The 21,008-nt window shown below is 37.6% G+C and overlaps 3 protein-coding genes and 1 long non-coding RNA gene across 4 annotated transcripts; 2 read left to right on the forward strand and 2 right to left on the reverse strand.

Moving 5' to 3' along the window:
• Positions 1-4,168: 4,168 nt before the first annotated feature.
• On the reverse strand, positions 4,169-5,218 carry LOC106625677 (venom allergen-1). Its single transcript, XM_014245509.3, has 3 exons — positions 5,031-5,218; positions 4,584-4,969; positions 4,169-4,516 (listed from the first exon to the last, which is right to left on the reverse strand). Exons 1-3 carry the CDS (start codon positions 5,148-5,150, stop codon positions 4,279-4,281), a joined length of 744 nt encoding a protein of 247 aa, XP_014100984.2. The 5' UTR covers positions 5,151-5,218; the 3' UTR covers positions 4,169-4,278.
• Positions 5,219-6,776: 1,558 nt separating this feature from the next.
• Positions 6,777-8,274, forward strand: LOC106625905 (glycine-rich selenoprotein). Its single transcript, XM_014245730.3, has 3 exons — positions 6,777-6,940; positions 7,650-7,734; positions 7,814-8,274. Exons 1-3 carry the CDS (start codon positions 6,922-6,924, stop codon positions 8,052-8,054), a joined length of 345 nt encoding a protein of 114 aa, XP_014101205.2. The 5' UTR covers positions 6,777-6,921; the 3' UTR covers positions 8,055-8,274.
• Positions 8,275-9,191: 917 nt separating this feature from the next.
• On the reverse strand, positions 9,192-20,788 carry Sptz (zinc finger FYVE-type containing 26 spastizin). The gene is made up of 8 exons (XM_014246020.3): positions 20,358-20,788; positions 19,487-20,289; positions 18,354-19,422; positions 13,572-16,658; positions 13,250-13,508; positions 10,093-11,264; positions 9,891-10,021; positions 9,192-9,826 (listed from the first exon to the last, which is right to left on the reverse strand). The coding sequence occupies exons 1-8, from the start codon at positions 20,427-20,429 to the stop codon at positions 9,403-9,405; spliced, it is 7,017 nt and encodes a 2,338-aa protein (XP_014101495.2). The 5' UTR covers positions 20,430-20,788; the 3' UTR covers positions 9,192-9,402.
• On the forward strand, positions 14,698-16,994 carry LOC138857620 (uncharacterized). Its single transcript, XR_011396784.1, has 2 exons — positions 14,698-14,788; positions 16,729-16,994. It is a non-coding gene; the product is annotated as an uncharacterized lncRNA (long non-coding RNA).
• Positions 20,789-21,008: the final 220 nt, after the last annotated feature.

Raw genomic sequence — 21,008 nt, forward strand, 5'->3', positions numbered from 1 at the left:
CTTCAATGATGCACAGTGTTTATTTTTGGAATGCAATGATCTTACTTATAGGAAATAAATTCTTTTACTGGTTAGTTTTTTAGCAGAAAGGCCAATGCGTGTCCCTATCATTAGTAAGAGAACAGCAAACGATTTGCATGAGAAATTGTTTCAAAGATGTAAATTTCTGAAGATCTGAACGTGCTGTCTTGTACTTTTTTGTAAAGTTAATTAATTAGTGGACGTGTAGTAAGGGTATATCTAGCATCCCTCTCCAATATCGGCGCATATAATCTGAATTTAGCAAGCCTATCGTAATCTTACCCAACGTATGATTTGTGACTTGACACTTCCCAGCTGTGCTATTAGCTACCCACTCTGCTCTGAGAATACCGGTTTGGGATGTGAGCTGGAACTGATTCCTCATCCATCTAGTAGCAAAAATTTAAACATATTAAAAAAAATTTGCTGATTCTACTCAGTGACCCTTTTTTATATGCGATCCGTAGAAATGGTTTGCTGGGTATTTATAAACAATCTTGTAGCAATTAAAGCACTTACAAACCTATATACCTATGGGCAGAGATATGGGTGTTGTGTATATTTGTACTGATAAGAATAAGAAAACAAAGCTAAAATATTTGCGCAGGTAATTAAGTTATTACTTAGAATTATAGTAATTACTTGTACATGTTCGTATATTGCGGTTGGTTGCATCATGGAATTATGAATGAATTTCTTTCGATAAAGAAATGTATTACAAAAGTACTTGCAAACAAAACATTTTTTAATAGAAGAGATATCAGCGGTTTTTAGGAGTGATAAATGTACATAAGAACAGCTTTGGATTTGGAAGATTTGCTCCTAGAACTCTTAAAATATAAAAAAACAGTGTATAATATAAGGTTTGTTTCTCGTCAATGAACTATTTGTCTGATTTGGAAGCAGTAAACATAAAGACCTTTCGTTTCAGAGTTGAGTTTGGGAGGACTGATATTTATAATGGAATGTAGTGGATATGAAACGAAACTTACATGTATACATGTATACATACAGGATGAGCCATCATTTACGACATTTACTAATCTGTTGACTTGGTTACACAAAGTACGAAAGCAGATGACATCGTTGAACGTACGGAAGAAGATCATTAAAGATCCAAAAATGCCTTTGCGTGATCCAAAAGTGACTGCTTGAGCCAGAGTACGCTACAAACCCAACATTAGACCAAATGTTTTCAAACAAAAAATCAAAAAAAAAAATTGCTGGATAGCCGTCCACTTGACTGTTGCGGATTTGACATTTTCCGAAATAAACAATTAAGGCTCATATTAAATAAAAATCTCTTAAATAAGAGTGTTGTTTTTACAATGGTATGCATTGTTTACATACCGACCTAAAAAATTGCGCACCCTGTATATATAGCACATAACTACAAGGTCTTCATGAGCAAGAGCAAAATAAAGTGCTTATAACAAAGAGCTTATATTTCTGCGGAAAGTTTTACGAAATATTTATCAAGTTACTTATTTTCCACTTATTTAGGAAGTTGGCAATTCATTTATCATAGCACAATATGGCAAGCAATGGAGTTACAGACACGGGATTTTCGTTGCTTGCTCGAAGCTTTAAAGCTCTGACGGCTGATTTATAGCATCGAAAATGTTTAAACAAGTAAGGGCTAAGTTCGAAATCATACATACACACATATATACTGTTGGAACATACAAGTGAATAATTTTCTTAATTTGCTAAATATTAGCCTACAAAAAGGGAAACGATAGTTTTAGAAAAATTGTGATTTATCTCTGAAAATAGCCTTATTTTTAAACAATTTCTTTAATTCGTTTGTACAATATGTTTTTTGGTGGTCTGCAAAGTAGGCCTCTTTTTGCGCGATAACCTCCTCATTCGATTCAAATGACTGAACATGCCTTCTTCCTCGGCTACAACTTTTTCCAAAACAAGTTACGTGGACTTTTCTCACTTTATCCTCCTTGATAGTCGATTTCGAGCAACTAGACGTGTTTCAGCAAAGTCGAACGTTTGACCACATTAAACCTAGTTTCCCCCAAGCGCTCCTTGATTTCACTACCCAATTTCTCTTTCAAAAGAATCAATTCACAGTTTTATGTTTTTTTTTTCATCTTTCCCGACAGCTAAATACAACCATGACGTCATGAATGATATAGGAAAGCCTTTGTTTACAATTGCTATGAAAATTGGAAATTTAATTTTGTTTATGACTTTTCGTGTCGCAATCTTGTCTCTATCATTCCTTATAAAACGGCTTCTTGATACAAGTTTTGTATTTTTCAATCCCTCAATAGAGCAGGGTTGCAAATAATGCATTAAAAAAAATAATTAAATTAACTTTTAAATTAAATTGTTTTTTATTTTGTTAAATTAATACGGAATTAAAATAAAAATAATCCCACATAACCGATTAAAAAAAAAAATTTAATCACAAAAACCGGATTGAAAAATAAAATAAAAAATAAAAATTTTAATCGCAAGCATAAAACTAAGTATTAAAAAAAAAATTTGTTTTAACATTAACATTTTTTCACGTTCATTCAAATCAAAAAAATGTGGAAAACGGTTGGCCTCAAGGGCTATCCCTGCAACTTCCCTCTAATTTCATACGCTAACGTTCAAATTTCGCTTTTTTCACTGCTTTTGAGCTCTTCGAAATTTTTCGTTTTCAATATCTCGCAAGTAAATCAACCGATTTCGACCCGGTTTGCGGCAAACGATGTGTTTTTTCAAGGTTTAGAACTGATGAAAAACGATTTTTCAAAATTTTTATTTTTGAGATTTCTCAAAATCTACTGGTCCGATTGGGTCCAAACTCACACGAAATTCAAGTGCAATGAAACCCTTTGGAATGCCATTTAGTTTATTCAAATCGGTTGAGCCGTTTAAAAGTTATAAGAGGGTCACATACATCCACACACACACACATACATCCACACATACATACAGACATACGGACATCATCGTAGAAATGTTCGGGGAAGCTTCCTCGACCCTCAAAACGTCGAGATCTGTTGAGAACTCGATTTATGCAAAATGGGGTGAAACCAATATCTTCCCGATTTTTAGAAAATTTTCAATTTTCTTAGCGGGAAGTTAAAAAAAAATGTGTTTAAATTCCAACCCCAATCCAATTTTTTAAATCAAAAAAATCACAATACTGCGACAGTGTGACGACAAACTACTGTATAATCCAAAAGTAATTACTCTCTAATCAAATTTGATCCGCACCATTTTAACTGCGCGCACAAACTGAATCAATAAATATTTTTTTCTTAAATTCTTACAACTGTTTTATGTTTGTTCACCATATATCAATTAGTGTGTGTGTGTGTGTGTTTCCAACGCGAAAAGTTTTTCTGGCAATTTCTACCATGGAAAAAAATAAACAACGAGTTTGCTTGAAATTTTGTATTTCCAACGAAATCACGACTACAAAATCGTACTTTATCACGAACACAAATATTTAAATGGCACAAAACAGTCAGTGAAGGTCGTGAAGTCATCGAAATCTTGCCTCATGCGAGTCGCCCACCCACCTCTGTTAATGTTGAGCCGCCGTGGATTCCAATATCTCTTATGGTTCGAATCAACACATTTGGGTTAATGTTTTGAGTATGAAGCGTGTCAATGCTAGACTCGTACCAAAGGACCTGAATCTTTTGCAAAACGACGTCGAGTAGAGTTTGCAAAAGAGATGCTTGACAACGTAGTTGAAGACCTTACATTCATCAAACGCATCATTACTGATGATGAGACGTGGGTTTATGAATATCACGTCGAAACTCTCCACCAATCTGACGAATGATGCTTTAAAACAAGAGCCAAAGAAACCAAAATTCGCTAAAGGCAATGTAGACTATTCCAGCTGAGATTTATAGCAGGAGTATGGAAAATTGGATTAAGTACGACGACACTGAGGACTGAGGTGTTCTTATATATACGCCAAAGATCTTTATCCAATTAGTTTTAATTAAATTTGCTTGGAGAGTGCGAACCAATTCCACCAAAATCCACAAACTCACATAAAAGTTCGTCAAAACTAGCGCTCACTTCGAAATATTTCAAAATCCACAATGATATCACGATGAAATGGTGAGTAGAAAGTAGTAACACCATTTCACTATTCGATCGGAAATAAAACAATCGGAAAATACAAATACATATACTTATAAACTATTTTGTATAATTGGACTTGTATTTAGTTTTTATTTAGAGTGCAATAAGAATTGCATTGATATTAATATTACGTTGATTAATAGTTTAATATTTTTCCGATGGCGAACAAAGGTTACGGTAACGCCGATTTCGGCCAGTCTTACAAAGCGAAGCAGCGCTGGAGCAACTCTTGTACATTGGAAAGCCGATCAAATTCGTTTTTGCATAATTACAAGCGAATAGGAATGCATATTGTGATTCATCCGGATCCATATAGGTAGAAGCAGCACAGCCTACGCGAATATTACGATCAGCCACCATAACGGTGAAATGACCAATTGCGCTATGCGACAGATATTTCATACAAAAGTTATTAAAAATAAACCGATAATTAGGAAATGCTTACTTACGGGCCTTGATAATTATTCGGATACTTATTGATATGCTCCATTTTGGTATTCTCGATCTCACCAGACCACATATGCACTGACTTTAATGACATTTCGGTTGTATTCGGTGAATCATTGTAGGTTATCCATGCTAAATTTTGACCGGAATACTTAAAGGTATCCGTATTGTGGCAGTCATGGCTGCTCTCGCACTGTTTCACATTTAACTCTGCCAGTGCGGCCAATTCGTCATCCCACTGCATGGTGGCCATGCGACAGGCCGGCTGTAGAGCAGACGTGCCACCAGCGACGCGATTGCGCACTTTATTGTGTGCTTGAACAATCAAATCCCTTTGTCTTTTTGTGAGTCTCACTACTTCCGCATCTATACAGCGCGTCGCAAAAGCCTGAGGGAAATGGCGAATAGTTAAAACAGTGAATGCAAAAAAAAATTTAATAGACACTCACGCCGTCGTGTCCGCAAGCAATATGTGGTGTCGAACGGCACAACTTCGGATCGCAGTAATTTGTTGCCAATGCCGCATTGACTGCCGTTAGAATGAGTAATATAAATCGCATTGCTAGCATTACAATTTGCGCCGATAAATTAGTTACTAGAATATTGAGGATCGCACTGAGTGTTTCTCGCCGGTTGGCTGCACTTTTATAACCGTGCAACCGTCTGACAATAATTAGTTTAAGTAAAAAAAACAAAAAAAAAACGTCAACTTCGGCTGCAGCGATACTGCTATAATACCCTTCACAGTTGCATTACTTACAGCAATTACACCTACATATGCGTAATTAAACCTGCAAACGAAAGCGATCAACGATTTTCATCCAACGAAAAACGTTTCGCTAGTTCTTTCTAGCCACTTTTTTCGATATAAACACCTTCAAGGCGAACTAAGGTTACTTCGTAAGGCTAATAGATCGTTTATGAAGTTATGTATCTTAATTTTGCTCGTTCAGTTTGTATGACAGCTATATGCTATAGTGGTCCGAGATCGGCGGTTCCGACAAATGAGCAACTTCTTGAACAGAAAAGGGACTGTGCAAAATTTCAGATCGATATTTCAAAAACTGAAAGACCAGATTGATATGACTAAATCGTCTCAGCTCGTCACGCTGCTCATTTATATTTATAATATATATATATATATATATATTACTTATAGGGTCTCCAACGTTTCCTTCTAGGTTTTACAAACTACATGACAAATTAAGGCACACCGTTCAGGGTATAATAGTTCTTTATATGTAAATATAAATATAGTAAAACATGTGTTGCTCGTTAATTGAAATGGCGTTGTATTAAAACTGTACTCTAAGCTGACGAATAGAAAAAATATCTTTTTTTTTTGGATTGAATTATTTATGGTCGAAAATAAACAATCAATGCTTCATACCTTCAACATGAATCTCGTTGCAATATTCTAACTAACACACATGCAGCAGGGAAAGTTCCAATCGAATAGAGAAAAGCTTTGTTTCTTAAGGGCAAAAAAAAAATGTCATGCAATAATATCGATATATACTTGTAGTAGACTATACTGAATTCATCCAATTAACTAATTTTGAAAATCTTGAAGTGAAACATAGAGAGCATGCGACGAAAAGACTTCAATACAAGCGTGGTCTCCTAAAGGAAGGTAGGGTTTCGAGAGCGAGAGGTTTTACCATAGCATTTCGGTTTAGTACTAACTTAATGAAAAGAGAACCGCTAATAATTGAAATTTTAAATGTATTATGTTGGTTCCCGTTATTTTCTAAACGAATGAAGTTTAATTTTTCTTAAATATTGTCCTACACACACACACGCACATATTCAAAAGTATACATGCATATAGATTTGTATGCGGCTGTCCCCATATGTAGCAGCATGGCGTATGAGTAATCAGATAAATAAAGTCTGGTAATATCAAAAAAGAGTAGCCAAATCTTTATACGCAGGTTTCTATAGTTTGCATTAACCGCAATACCATATGTTAGTTTTTCCAAAAAGCATTTTTTCAATATTTGTATAAGTTCGCAATTCCAACTAAAATTAAAGCAGTTTTTAAAGTATTTTGTATAGAAACGATGTACAAGCACACATACATATGCATTTCATTAATTTGACAAAGCGACATCTATATGTCAAATAATGTGACACCAGGGCGGCCAACAAATACACACACATACATACATATATGCTCTGCAAAAGCCAAACGTCAATGCGCCATGACAAGTCAGTTGTAAACTGAGTTTTGATTGCAAAATTTTTCTAAACCAGAACAAATTGTATTTAACTACTTTAGGTTTTTAATATTAGCTGTTTAATTAGAAATTGCACGAAAGCAGGCAAAGCCATTGTAAAATGGTGTACATAGATCGAGGTATAAACTGGAAGAAACCGGCTATACAATTAGCTGTATTAAATGCATTAAATATGTGTCAACTTCCTGCATAGTGTAGTTCCTAATAAAAAAAAAAAAGTTAAAATTCTTTAAAGTACACGTACTGCAATATTTAGAAGTGTTTGTTTACTATTATTTTTCGCTTGGCAAAAAATTATACGTTTAAAAGCTGCAAAAAAGCGCCGTACCAAATGTATATGACCTTCCTATATATTGGCAGATGAGGAAGTTTCAATTCGTTAAAGTACACGTACGATGTGCATTATTTAAAATTTCTTTTGAAATCAAAATAATATACCGAAAATTAAATAAAAAGACAGAAATTTGCAGCAATGCACAACTGCGTGTAGGTTTTGTATAAAATAAATAGTAAAAATATATGTACATAAATATGTGCTTTAGAAAAGATTACTTTCGCTGATTAAATATGAAAAAAAAATAAATATATTACATACATATGTGTAGGTGTATGTATATATATATACATAAATATATGTCTCTATGTTTTTGTTGATTTTTAAAATGTCCGTAGTTTACATTCGTTTCACTTTTTAATTTAAGTGCTTCGATCTTTTGCATTTTTATCTTTTGGCTCTGAGTTAATTTATTGATTTACTATGTATACTTTATATAAAAAAAAAGTTAGAAGAAAATTTAACTAAAACAAAATTCTCAATTGATTCAACAGATGGCAGCGTTTTGCAACGTCGTCCTTGGAGTGTGTCTCGCGTATTGGAGATTTTTACAGGACTTTGGTTCATTTCGATAACATTGTAAGTTATGCTGTGCATTACATTATAAGCTATATATAATTTTCTCTGCATATACCTTTTGTTAATGATTTTAATATAGTTTCAGAGCACTAATATCGCCATTCATGAAGGATGAGCATAGCAGCAGTGGAGGTAATAGCCGTAGAGGCGGTTGGGGCGGCGGCTTTGGTGGCGGCGGAGGAGGTGGAGGCGGTGGCGGTGGTTCTGGTGGTGGAGGAGGTGGTGGCAGCGGCGGCGGTAGCTTTGGACCTAACCGTCGTATAGGACGCATCAATAACACATCAATGGACGCACCTAGCTGTGGCAGTTGTTGTGGATAATTGGCAGTTGTGCCCAGCTATAGTTTATGAGACTTGACAAAATATCAATGAGCACTGCCTTACAGCATTTTGAGATTCGGTAAAACGAATAGGTTATATGTATATAACAACATTTATATTTTTTTTGTTTTTCAATTTTGCAATATTTTGAAGAAAAAAACTTTTAAACTGACAAAAATTAAATACTGAATGCATATAATGCATAAAAATAATTATATAAGTATATTGTTTTTTAGTCTTTATACAAACGTTTGTTTGTTATAATAAAATTCAATATCGAAATTTTAACTATAATTGTACATTTTTTAAAATATTAAAAATATTTACACCAAAATATTTGTAAATCTCACTCAAAAACAAGAAAAAATTTTTACTTCGCCTTTACCGATGCTATAATACGATTCACCTCTTATAACATAAAAGGGTATACAAATAAATTTTTTTTGATTTGGATCGGTCAGTAATGTATAACAGCTAGATGCTATAGTGGTCCGATTTGAACTATTTGTTTGGAGATTATAGTGTTGCATTGGACAATAATCCATGCCAAATTTCGTGAAAATATCATGGTTAATACAAAAGCTGTCCATACAAGATTTGATTTTGATCAATTAGTTTGTAGGGCAAGTTTATCCCATAGTAGTCCGATTTGAACAATTTCTTCAGAGACTGTACCGTTTCCTAAGATAATAATCCATGCCAAATTTCGAAAATAAATCTTGTCAAATAAAAAAGTTTGTCAGACAAGATCATCTATTGGATCGTTCAGTTTGTATGGCAGCTATATGCTATAGTCGGATCTGACAAATTAGCAGCTTCTAGGGGAGAAAATTACGTGTGCGAAATTTCAGATCGATATCTCAAAAACTGAGAAACTCGTTTGCGTATATACAGATAGACAGACATGGTTAAATCGACTCAACACGTCACCCTGATGATTTTACACAACATTTATATTTTACGGGGTCTCCGAGGTTTCCTTTTGTGCGTTACAAACTTCGTGTCAAACTTAATACTCGCTATTCAGTGTATAATAAAAATCAATTAACACTGTACTATACTCACAGGCTTGGGAATAAAAAAAATAATTTATTAATAAATTTATAAAATTGCCTATACTTTATTACGTAAATCGATGCATGTATGTACATACATATATGTAAGTATGTATAAATTTGGTAAAATCTTACTATGAGTTAAAAATAATATATGAAATCACAATAAAATATTTTTTTTTATAATAATATGTTAATACGTATGTATATATGTATGAAGGTAAACTTGTTCTACTGATCAGTCGAGATGTTAATAAAAAACATTGGTATGTATGTAATAGTATGTATGCACTTCATTCGCGCGCTGTGGCGTTCACACTCAATTTTCTCTCACATAATTTCTTAATGTGCACCTGATTTGTGAGTTCGGCTTGTCGTTGTATACGACGAATATCACCAATACGTTCGTACTTATTCGCTAAGAGGTATGCCGATTTCAGCTGGCCAATAAAGATGTGACAAGATATGCGCAATTCCACGCTGTGAATCCGTTTGACGAGATTATCAAGTACAGTTTTTACCTCCGGGTCATTACAGTTGCAAGCCGAGTTGACGGCAATCGATAGGATTTCATCAATGTCACGCGTCTGTATGCCATTGTTAGAAGTTATGCAGCTTATTAGCTTTTCAACTTCGGCAATGCGCTGGTTGCTAGCAAGAAATTTGGCAGACGCACCGAATACTTTCACCTCCGGCAGCTTGTAGTGGTGTATAATTCTATATTAGCGATTTAAAAAATTGTATTAAATGGCATTTTGCAGCGTAAAGTACTTTCACTCACCTGTAGGCTAAGCCAAAACCCTCCTCGATATTCTTACCGCACAGCAAAATCAATATGCATACTTGTATGCGCTCCTGAGCGCCATCGAAGAGCGTGGGCAACTTTAATTTAACCGAGTTGTCCAGGCGTAGCTGTAAGCATTTGCATGGTGCATTTATGAAATGAGGCACAACTAGTTTTTTCTTTTATATTTTGCATTTACCTGTTTGAGCATTTTCAAAGTGTTGGCTTCGTCGGGCGCACTCAACTCACGTTCGCAATGCGCCAAGAACTTCGCCACTTCCAATTGCATTGAGATCGTGTTGATGTGACTATTGAGCGCGCGCGCATCCATATGCATTAAAAAGCTCATATTCGTAGCCGGTGTATTCGCACCCGAACTCACACTCGAGCGCCGACTGCCGAACGAGCTTTTCCGATTGCGCAGCAATGGCTCGAAATTCACCTTATCCCATTGCGTCAGCTCCAGCTGACTTTGCAAGTGCTGTTGCGCATTGTGCAAATGCATGGCGTTCGCGTGCAGATGTTGGAAATTCTCACAATTCGCCGAGTAGAAGCGTACGCAGGTCATGCTGGCGCGCACAGGATCGTGCAGCAGCAACTGCAGCTGATAGAGCGAGTTGAGATGATTTTGTGTCTCCAAATAGTGACAGGTCTGCAGCAGCGTCACACGCCATATGCCCAAACTAGCGTCCATCCTCTGCATGTGCTCGATTAGTGACGGCAGATTGCCATAGCGCAGCGAGACGAGAAATATATTGTGTATAAAGTAATCCGATTCGAGATTTTGTTGCAGCAAATACTTGAGCGCCGCGTTGAGTTCGCGTTGGCGCATGAGAAATTGCAGCACATCCGTGTGTGAGCCATAGGTGAGCACATAGTAGAGGCATTCTTCGAAACCGCGCGTATGTTGCACATACTGCCGTGATTTATTGTCCAAATTTGCGTGAGTGCCACTGAGATTATTGTGCAGTTCGTTGTACTGACCCTTCGCGATGTGCTTCAAATTGGCGAGTGTATTGAGTATGCCCAAGGCGGGCTCGTGCATGCGTATAGGGCATGGGTCTTTGCGTCGCGACAACATGGAGGCGAGTGAGGTATTCGAGCTGCGTATGAGTGAGGCGCGCTTCAATGTTTCCGGTTGCGGTTTAAGGCACGGTGTGCTCTCTATGGTTTTTACTATCTCTTGCAGTAGCGGCGGACCGCGTTGTGGCCGTTTAGTTGTTTGTAAGTCCACTTCATGGGTATGCGATTCGAAGGGATTGTCATTCGTGTCCGTGTCCGTAGTTGTCGTGGACATTATGTATTTGCATATTTTCTCATTCATGTACTCGCTACTCAACTTTGTCATGCAATAGGAGAACTTTTCGCGTGCTGAGAATAATTTTATTGTTAGTTTTATTTTTATTATTTATCTTAAAGCATTTATGTGCGATTTTTTTATGTAGTAGTTGGTTATTAGTAATTATCCAATAAATGCAGTGTAAGCCAATGAAGTGTGGTTAATTTTGGTAATTTATGTATATGCTATGATGATGATGAAATCCTTGTTTAGTTATTTAAAACAAAATTTTTATATAAAAAACTTTTTTATCTTAAAAAAAATTTACTCTCAAGAAACATTTTTCTTAAAAAAAATTTTCTCTTAAAAAATTTTTTCTCTTAAAAGATTTATATCTTTAAAAAAAAATTCTCTTAAAAAAATTTTTCTCTTAAAAAAACTTTTCTCTTTAAATTTTTCTCTTAAAAAAACTTTTTTTATTCACTTTTATAACACACTTTTAATAAAATTTCGCACATTCACTGCTACACACCAACAAATTTTGAAAAATCAAAAATACAAATAGGACGCAAAAAGTGTCTTGAATTATAACTCAATATGCATACTTCTAATTATTAATTAATAATAATAACATTTAAACATTTTTACAAAAATATTTTTACGCAATAAATTTATGTGATGGTCGAAATTTGACAGCGTCTCATTTCCATGCAACAACATATACGAGTGTAAAATGTTATTGAGTTTTCGTAAGCCTACAGGGTCTAAATTTCTATGCTGGCATCTCAGAAACATTTACCGCACCTATATCGGAAATGTTTAAGGTGGCAACAACAATAAAAATTCGTATTTCGGCTCCATAAAACAAAACCCGTTATACGTGCGGTGAATATTCGCATAATACTGCTAAGGCAGTGAACCGTTCAAATAATTAATATGCATATGTTTTCGCAGAAATTATACCTGCCGTCATCTGCTTGAATCGAAACCGCCTCCTAGGCACAACAAGAGAACATTCCCACAATATGTCGACGAACTTCAACAATACAACGACGCGATATCGAACGCGACCAACTTGACGTGTGCTGAACGCCATTCTCAGCGGAGTTATAAACACATTAATCGACTGACTTCCAGTGAATGGCGACCTTGGAATCGAAACACCACCATTGAAGACCGTAAGCTCGTGTTGCCGCATGAAACCGGAGTGATCCTAGCGCAACTTCATGCTGAATACTATAGCAGGTTAAACTCTTACATATCCTGAATAGATCCCAACATACTACACTGCATGCAAAGTGTCCCCGTAAGACGCTAACCACCCCCCACTCATCTAACACCGCACTCCCAATGGTCTGACCACTGTTTTCGGAACCCACCGCTAAGTAATTTCAATGACATTTGATTTTGCACTTCCTACGGGGTTTAGCTAATTCTATATGTATATAATAATATATATTATAATTCTATAGCATCGATATTTTAAAAAAGCTAACCTAAAATTAATCAAACCGTTATATGATAATGATCTGTGCAACCGTTATCACGACAGTTGTATATAGGTAACGGAAGCGGATACGGATTTTTATCCGACCAAAAACTGACTCTTACTGACTTATTTGAAAAAACTCTTAAGCCACTACAACAACAACAAGTACCATATGCGTAATGGAAAAAGACCCGGATTTAAAGTTATTCAAAAAAAGTCAACTTAGCAATATTCCTTAAAAATATGTCGGGAATGTTAAAAAACTCTACAACAAACATAGAGTTAGACTTAAACGGCTAGGTTCTAAGTTTTGACACTCTAGGTACATATGGATATAACTGAACAATCCGTTCCCACGTCGGGTCTAACAACAATAACAACTACAACAACCTGACTGAACAATGAGGTTAAAACAAAAATATACAAAAAAGTAGAAAAAAAACAAAGCCAAAACGCATTCGAAACCGACTTCTTTATATACCCTTCACCAATCTACAAGATATATAGCCGCTACTTGCTTTCCAAATACTTTAGCATGCTTATTATGTTTATGTAATTATGTTAATAATATGTATGCACAGCACTCACCCGTGTCAAAGCAGCCGGCGCGCAAACAAGACAAGCCATGCGCCGCCATCACACCGACGGTGGGAAAGCCACACTTGAGATGCACCTCAAATGCCAAATCCCATTTCTCTGCCTGCACCAGTGAATCGCCCAGCTTGCGTAAGCTGTGATTATTGAGCGGACCTGGCGGTATTAACGACTCGCAGCCATTTTGCACCACCGACATGATGATCATTGAATGTTCGCGTATGGTTTCAATTTCTGGCGGGCCACCACGCACCTGCGTAAGTATTGGAAAACACGTATAAATAACATAACACACACGCAATAGCGTTATACATACCTTAGCGGCCAGTGCGAGGCAGTTCATCATTTTTGCGACCAGCTCATAGTCCACCTCGGGATTTGGCACAAATAGCTTTTCCAATTTATGACAATGATACAATAGCAGATCGACACATTTTTGCTGCCCCTGATGGAAGGCGAGTATGGAGAGACATAACGCCACGCTGGGCGCATGCTCATAGCAGAATTCCTCACGCAAGAGTTTATCATGCGTAATATTACCGCAAAGCTGCCATTTATATACATCGCTATCACGTGCACGCTTACCAACACCGCCGGCGTTAGTCGGCATACCGTCCTTCGCCACAGCCTGCGCATCCTGTGTACGCCTGCGTTGCACCTCCTCCGTTTTACTAAAGCAATCGTTGCAAACGCGCACCTCAACATCTTCGTACAGATCGGGTATGCGCATACGATGCGCCGAACAGGCAAAGCAAACAACACGCCCACAACGCCGACAATGATGACGACGCATGAGCATTGTGAAGGCGGCACGATGACAGCACATGCAGTGCGTGGCATCATCGTCGCGCACCCAATCCTCACGCGTCGGCGGCAACGCGGGCATTTGAAAGGCGCCGCAAAGCGAATCCAACGACTGTTGCATGTCGGTGGTCTGTGAGATGCGCTCCGAGGAGGAGGCCACATCCGAGACGTGATAATCCAGCGCCTTCGTGCCGTAAATACGCAACAACAAATCAATGCACTCATTGGTGATGACATGATGCTTCTGGTATAAATTGAAATTCAACAAAATGAACGCCGAATTGTTGGTGTGCCCGATATCGGTGCCAAGTTGGAATTTCACCTTATGCGGCGAATTCGAGCTGCGCGTATGTATATCGTAAATGTGACCGCGCTTATCAAAACAGAAGGCGCACATTTGTGTGCCGGCAACGTCGGACTGTGAGAGCGTCGTACGCACGGCGTTCAGCACTTTGGTGAGCGTTTCGAATTTGGTATTCATCACCAACTGTTCAATGATCAACAGTGGATAGGTGAAAAGTTTCCAAAATGGTGCAAGTTCACCGGGCGTTAGCTGTTCGAAAATTACCAAAGAAATTTTATAATTTCGATAGCTGTGACTTTCGTGCGAATTGTAACGCGTCAGATAGCCGACGGTGTAGCGCATTAAGTGAACCGTGCGAAACTTGTCCTTGTGTGTGTCTAGAAAATTGGCAACATCGGCTGTGGGAAATGTCTCGAGTATTTTTAGTAAGTATTTGTTGACTTCGCCATCGTTTGCGCTGCTGTCACTGCTACTGCTACTGCCGCCACAACTGACATCGTCATGCAATTCCAGCAGCGCGTTGAGTAGCACATCCAAAAAGCGTTGCTGCTGCGCGGCAAAGCGTTCGACCAGCTTCACTACACGACACCAATTGTAGCAGAGTTTATACAAATGCGTTTGCAAGAGTTTCTCGAAAATTGCGGTTGGTGTCTTCATGCCGAAATTATAGGCTTGCGGCCATGTCTCAAATTGCAATACCTCGGAGACTTTTGCATAAATTGTAATATCTGCCAAAGTGTCCTCCAGTTGTTGGCGCAGCGCGATGGGTATGCGTTTGGCCGCTTGCCGATTTTGCAGCGTGTTCTCAATTAACTCTTTGGCCAGGCGTGTGGTGGCAATTTTCGTGAAGTTGGCTTGTATCAGCTTGGCGCGCTTGCCCACATCTTGTATGCCACCGGCCAAGCGTATGTTGCGCGCATCCTCCTCAATTAGCTGCAATAGCAATTGATCTGTGCGTCTATGCTGCAACGCTTTCGGCTGGTAACCCAAATCGAGTGTCTGCAGCTGCAATTGTGTCATTTTCGGCACCACATCTGCAACCAGTTTGCTCGGATCGTAGTCGGAGCGCAAGGCAGCCACAAATTTGTTATCATTAAAGAGCGTTGCGACGCGCTCGATCTCCTCCAGTTTGAGTAGCGCTTGTAGAAAGCTTGTATTCAAATTATTTGCCGACAACGACACGCCGGCCGCATTAATGACACCGTGCAAGAGACATGCCAGCAGTGCATTTTGATTCGCCACATAGTTGAGTATGCTCTCCGCTTTCTGTTGCGTAATTTTGCGGCGCGCAATCTTGCCCACGTCACCGGCACATTTGCCCGCAATTTCGGGGCACACATTCAACGCTATCACGTGTACTAAATTCAAATTCAACGCTGCCACATTCGCCTCGATCTCCAGTGGCGTCATATCGCATTCGAAAATCAATTCGCCGATGACATCGCAGACGTTAATCTTCAGCAGCGCGCCGCTGTGATACTCCAAATTGCGATCACGCAGCAGCACAAGTTGCGCTAAATGTTGCACGTAGCTGATGAAGCGTTGATAGTAATTACATTTCGCTTGAAGATCGTGAAAGAGCGACGCATGCGTTTTCAAATCATCAATATGTCCGATTTCGCTGTCCACTTTGTGAAAGACTGCATGAAAGGCGCGCTCACGCTGCAACTCCAGCGCCAATTTGCGCGGCTTCAACGTATAGTAGTTATCGTTGAGCAGTCGACAGAGTCGCTGCTGTGGCTGTATTTGCAGACACTCACTGAGGCTTTCCAGTAGCGCTAAGGCGCCGATATCACTATGCAATTGCTGCTTATTGGCTGCGCCGTCATCATTGCGTAGTGAACGCGTCATATTGCTACTAGCGCCAACGGTCTGCTGTCGCCTTACAACCATTAAAATATTTGAGGTTATCTCACGATTGAATGGCAAGTTGAGCACCAAGTCGGTGATGATGAACGCGTTCAAGTTGTCGGCGTCGAAGTTGCGCAAAAATAAATATTGCGGATTGTTCATATAGCGCTGGCACAGTTGCTGCTGTTCCACTGTGGCTTCTATGCGTTGCGTAAGCGCAAACGTGTCAATGACACTGATTATGCGCGACACATCGAAACCTTTGCCCGCGACATTCCGTATCTGCTCAACAGTGGCGGCTGGCTGCTCGGCATCACCCCCGCAACCGCTTTGCTCCTTCTGCAGATAGTTTTCGTAAATAGTTGCCAATTTCTGTTTGATCTGTTGTTGTTGCTCGACAAAAACCAGCTCACGGTTGAGTGCGGTGTCTTGCAAGTGGAAAGTCTACAAAACAAAAGAAAATACATAAAAATTAAAAAACTTTATATATATATTTTATTATATTTTTTGATAGACATTTGTCTTGTTCTTGGTGTTGTCCAAGTGGTTGGCTGTTGTTAATGGCTTCTGGGTGAAACCGGTCGAATTCAAGTATCATTTTAGTGAAGAATTTTCTATGACGGATAACCATAACAACAAATAACGGATCATGCATAACTTTATGTGTATATACGGCGCAAGAACACAAATCTATTTTTTGTTATTATTTCTTAAATATTACTTTTTTGTTTCAAATTGAGAAAATTTTACATTTAAATAAAATATAAACGACTTTTTAAATGAGCAAAATGCATTATGCGGCAATTGGAGACTTTATTGCTTTCAGAGAATTTGAATAAATGTTTTAATTGCCACTCTTACAGCTTAAACCGAACAGTTAATTTACTCAATTAGCCAATAATATTACTTGGTTATATATTTATATCCTGAACTGGGTATGTTAAGCTTGCCACGAAGTTTGTAACACCCAGTAGAAAACGTCAGAAACCCTATTAAGCTGACGCAATTTAGCAATGACCGTCTGTCCGTTTGTATATACCCGAACTGGTCCCTCAATCTTTGAGATATCGATCTTAAATTTTGCACATGTTCTTTTCTCCACAAGAAGCTGTTTATTTGTCGGAATCGACGATATCAGACTACTATAAGATATAGCTGCCATACAAGCTCACCGATCAAAATCAAGTTCTTGTATGGAAAATCTTTTAATTAGACAAAGGCAAAATTCGGCCTGGATTATTGTTCAAGACAGGGCTACAATCTTCGAAAAAATTATTTAGACCGGACCACTGTAGCATATAGCTGTCATTTATCAGCTTGTATGATCAGATATACAGTTCTTCTATGGAAAACTTTTTTATTTGACGATATATCTTTGTCAAATTTGGCAATAATTATTGCTTCAGGTAACGGAACAATATCCGAACATATTGTTCAAATCGAATAACTATAGCATATAGCTGTCATACAAACTGAACGATCAAAATACAGTCCCTGTATGGAAAATTTCTATATTTGACGAGAAATCTTCACGAAATTTGGCATGAATTATTGTTCAAGATACCGCTATAATCTCCGAACAAATTTTTCAAATTGGAACACTATAGCATATAGCTGTCATACAAACTGATCAGTGAAAATCAAGTCTTTGTATGGATAACATTTTTATTTGAAAATATGCCTTCACAATATTTGGCATAGCATATTGTCCAAGGTACTGTTACAGTCACCGAAAAAAAAATTTCAAATCGGATCACGATATCGTATAGCTGCCAAATGCACTGACACTTTTTTTTGTTAATAAAAATTCGACTGGTTGACCGGTTTATAAATTATTGCAATAATCAATTTTCCATATATTTGAGAAAGCAGCTGCGAATCAATAGTGGAAAATTAAAGGGCTAATAGGCGTGTTAATTCAATTATAACGGGCGTAAAAGTAGCACTACAATAGAGTGAGGCTAATCAGTACATACCTATATATATATATATATACGGCAATATAAAAAGTCCATTGCAGAATATTGGACAAAAGTTAGATCAACAACATAAACCTAACCACAAAGAGCAACAAAAGACAGTAAGAATATCACCCAAGTAAGCAACAAAGCCACAGCTAAAACTAAAACTCATAATTACCTCAATGATGAACTTAACATCGCTGAAATTCTTCAAAGACAAAGCCATTATAGCCAAATTCTCCGGTGAGCCCAACATCTGCGGTATAATACTACGTTCAGCCAAGCAATTAAATTCACGACGCGATTTCAAATTCTCAACAGCATTGCACTCCGTTTCCTCTGCTGCATTGACGCTATTAATCATTAAATTAACTTTGGCACAATCGGGTTCACCAGCTTGTGCTGCGGGACGCGTAATGCCGGCGGTAACACTAATTGTGGCGCGCCGTTTCTTACGCGCTGCTTTGCGACGCGACAAACTAGCATGGTTACTACGATCACGACTGTCATCGTCACTAGAAGACTTCTCTATTACATCGATATGTGCGTGTATCAATTGTAGCAACTCTTCCGCCTCAAGGCTGAACTTTTGCTTGCTACTTGATAGCGTAAGAGAGTTATCAAATTTCTGCAAAACTGCATATTTCCACAGTGCCTCCGTTATTACATCAACAATGCGTTGGAAGCGTAGCTGCACACGTCCCGAAGCCAATTTATAGTCTTCCGAATGTATTTTTTTGGTAATGAAATTTTTGAGAAATGCAAATATTGCATGAAGCGCTGGGCCACGACAAATGAAACCTTGACGTCCGCTTTCAGCAGAAAGTGCCGTTGAACGCATAGACGCTGTGGGTGTTTCCACAGCTGCTTCGGCTGTGCTACTAACGCCACTTGAATGCGCCGCCGTGTGGCCAAGGTTTGCGTGAAATGCTGTTGAATAAATGTTTGAAGCGTGCCGCAAATGCTCACAGCGTAGGAATATTAATTGGAAAATATCCTCAATTAGAGCACACAGCATGTCGACATTGAGAATTTTACGTAGCATGCCGTTTAGCTGCTGCACCTTGCATTCGTAGTATGCATCCAAATTATTTGGGTTTGTATTGGGTAACATAATGTCGCACACAGTTGAAAGCGCTGTGTAGTAATTTAAAGTTTCCATTTCGAGTTCGTATATGCTTTTCATATTTGTTAACTGCATTTGCCATTTTCGTGTGGCTTCCAAAAAGCGGCGCGTCTCTTCAAAGCTGCAAGTTGTTGAAATGTTACTACATAGTTTCACACTTATTATAACAAAAATAGTTAACTTACTTGGTATTAATGTCATAGTCGTACAGTAACTTCAAAATGCTTCTGCCATTTAGTATTGCATCTAATGTTATTGTTTTATATAAATCCGTATAACGCTTTAGAAAATCTAAAATTATAGCTATGCGTTGAAAATCAGCATAAAAGAATTTATGTATTTCTTTTAAATGTAACGGAGTTCCATCAACGGTATACTCTGACAGCCATTTGTTTATGTTGCCGAGTTCGGACAATGTCTGTTTAGTATTTGATAATTCATCGGCAATCTTTAGTATCAATAAATTATTACGTAAACCTCTATTTTTTACATTACTAGCATTTTTTAATTGCTTTGCAATCAACGGTGCAAAATGCAATTTATTTCGTAATGCTTGATGTAATATAAATTCTTTATTTGGCACACCATTTGAGCAATTCTGGTAATGTTGTTGTGATTGTTCGAGCACCTCCACTAATAAATTGGAATCATGACGTGCCAGCAAAGCAAGGCATACGTCGTCAGAACTCCGGACTTCCGCAATTAAAGTTTTTATTAATTTGAAACGTAACGTCGGACCATCGAGTATGTTTAGCGGAAAATTTGCAATGAAATTAATGAACTGTCCACCGTTTTCATTCAAATTTTCTTTCAATAATATTTGTAGTACTTCAGTGAATACACGACTGATTTGAAGTTTGCATCTTTCTCGACTCGCATATAATATTTGCACAGCAGGGTATATGTAGCTCAGCAGCAATTCTGTTATATTTTCGAAATTAGCTGGTACTATATTACTATTGTTGGGTTGTAAACTTTGCAGCCAACTCTAAAAAGAGGAAAAGTTCAAAGTACATAATGCAGTAATAATTAATAAAAGCATATGTGATTTTGAACCTTTAGAAAGTTGCATTCGGTATGTGGTAGCACTTCGAAGTACTCCTGAATCTGCGCTTCTATGTCATCCATTGTTTTCGCTGCTCCAGGGAATCAGTGTTACACTAATTACTATATTGCTGTACCTTTTAGCAACGGCAAATCTGACTATATGTACAATATAAAATGCTTTTAATTTATGTAATTGCATGTCATTTTAAATCACAACGATATAACAATTGCTACAACTCTACACTCAAGTCTTCCACTCGCTTTTAATTGCTCTATTGTTATTTCATTACATGACTTTTTTAATAACAGTGGATGCAATGCAGAAGAAATTTTCGAAAATTAATGCACTTTTCACAAGTGTATGTAATTTTTCTTTGTTAAATTTTTACATCTGTTATCAGCTGATATTGTTTTGATGTGCACAGAAAATAATAAATTTAGTGCTGCCAGGTAGCATAGTTATTGCTTAGTCAAAAGATGAATTCTTAAGAATAATTTCATGGATGTGCTGCTATACAAACAAGTTTTTTACAGATTTAGATACAACTGATTGAAATATTTAAAGACAAATATGTATGAATTATAATTTCTTTGGTGCCGCGATTTGATGATATGGATGGAGAGTGGAGCAGAGAACGTATTCCATATATGTATCAGAGA

The sequence above is a fragment of the Bactrocera oleae genome, chromosome 5, assembly GCF_042242935.1.
Source record: "Bactrocera oleae isolate idBacOlea1 chromosome 5, idBacOlea1, whole genome shotgun sequence".
Lineage (NCBI taxonomy): Eukaryota > Metazoa > Arthropoda > Insecta > Diptera > Tephritidae > Bactrocera > Bactrocera oleae.

Excerpts from the sequence above, each read along its gene's own strand:
- LOC106625677 (XM_014245509.3), bottom strand. The coding sequence starts at position 5,150 with ATGCTAGCAATGCGATTTATATTACTCATTCTAACGGCAGTCAATGCG. Across the intron at positions 4,970-5,030 it reads TTGCTTGCGGACACGACGGC|GCTTTTGCGACGCGCTGTAT; the intron begins GTGAGTGTCTAT and ends CATTTCCCTCAG. Across the intron at positions 4,517-4,583 it reads CCGAATAATTATCAAGGCCC|CGCAATTGGTCATTTCACCG; the intron begins GTAAGTAAGCAT and ends TCTGTCGCATAG.
- LOC106625905 (XM_014245730.3), top strand. Across the intron at positions 7,735-7,813 it reads TGGTTCATTTCGATAACATT|TTTCAGAGCACTAATATCGC; the intron begins GTAAGTTATGCT and ends ATTTTAATATAG.
- Sptz (XM_014246020.3), bottom strand. The coding sequence starts at position 20,429 with ATGGATGACATAGAAGCGCAGATTCAGGAGTACTTCGAAGTGCTACCA. Across the intron at positions 11,265-13,249 it reads CGCCGGCTGCTTTGACACGG|CACGCGAAAAGTTCTCCTAT; the intron begins GTGAGTGCTGTG and ends AATTATTCTCAG. Across the intron at positions 9,827-9,890 it reads GGTTTTGGCTTAGCCTACAG|AATTATACACCACTACAAGC; the intron begins GTGAGTGAAAGT and ends TCGCTAATATAG.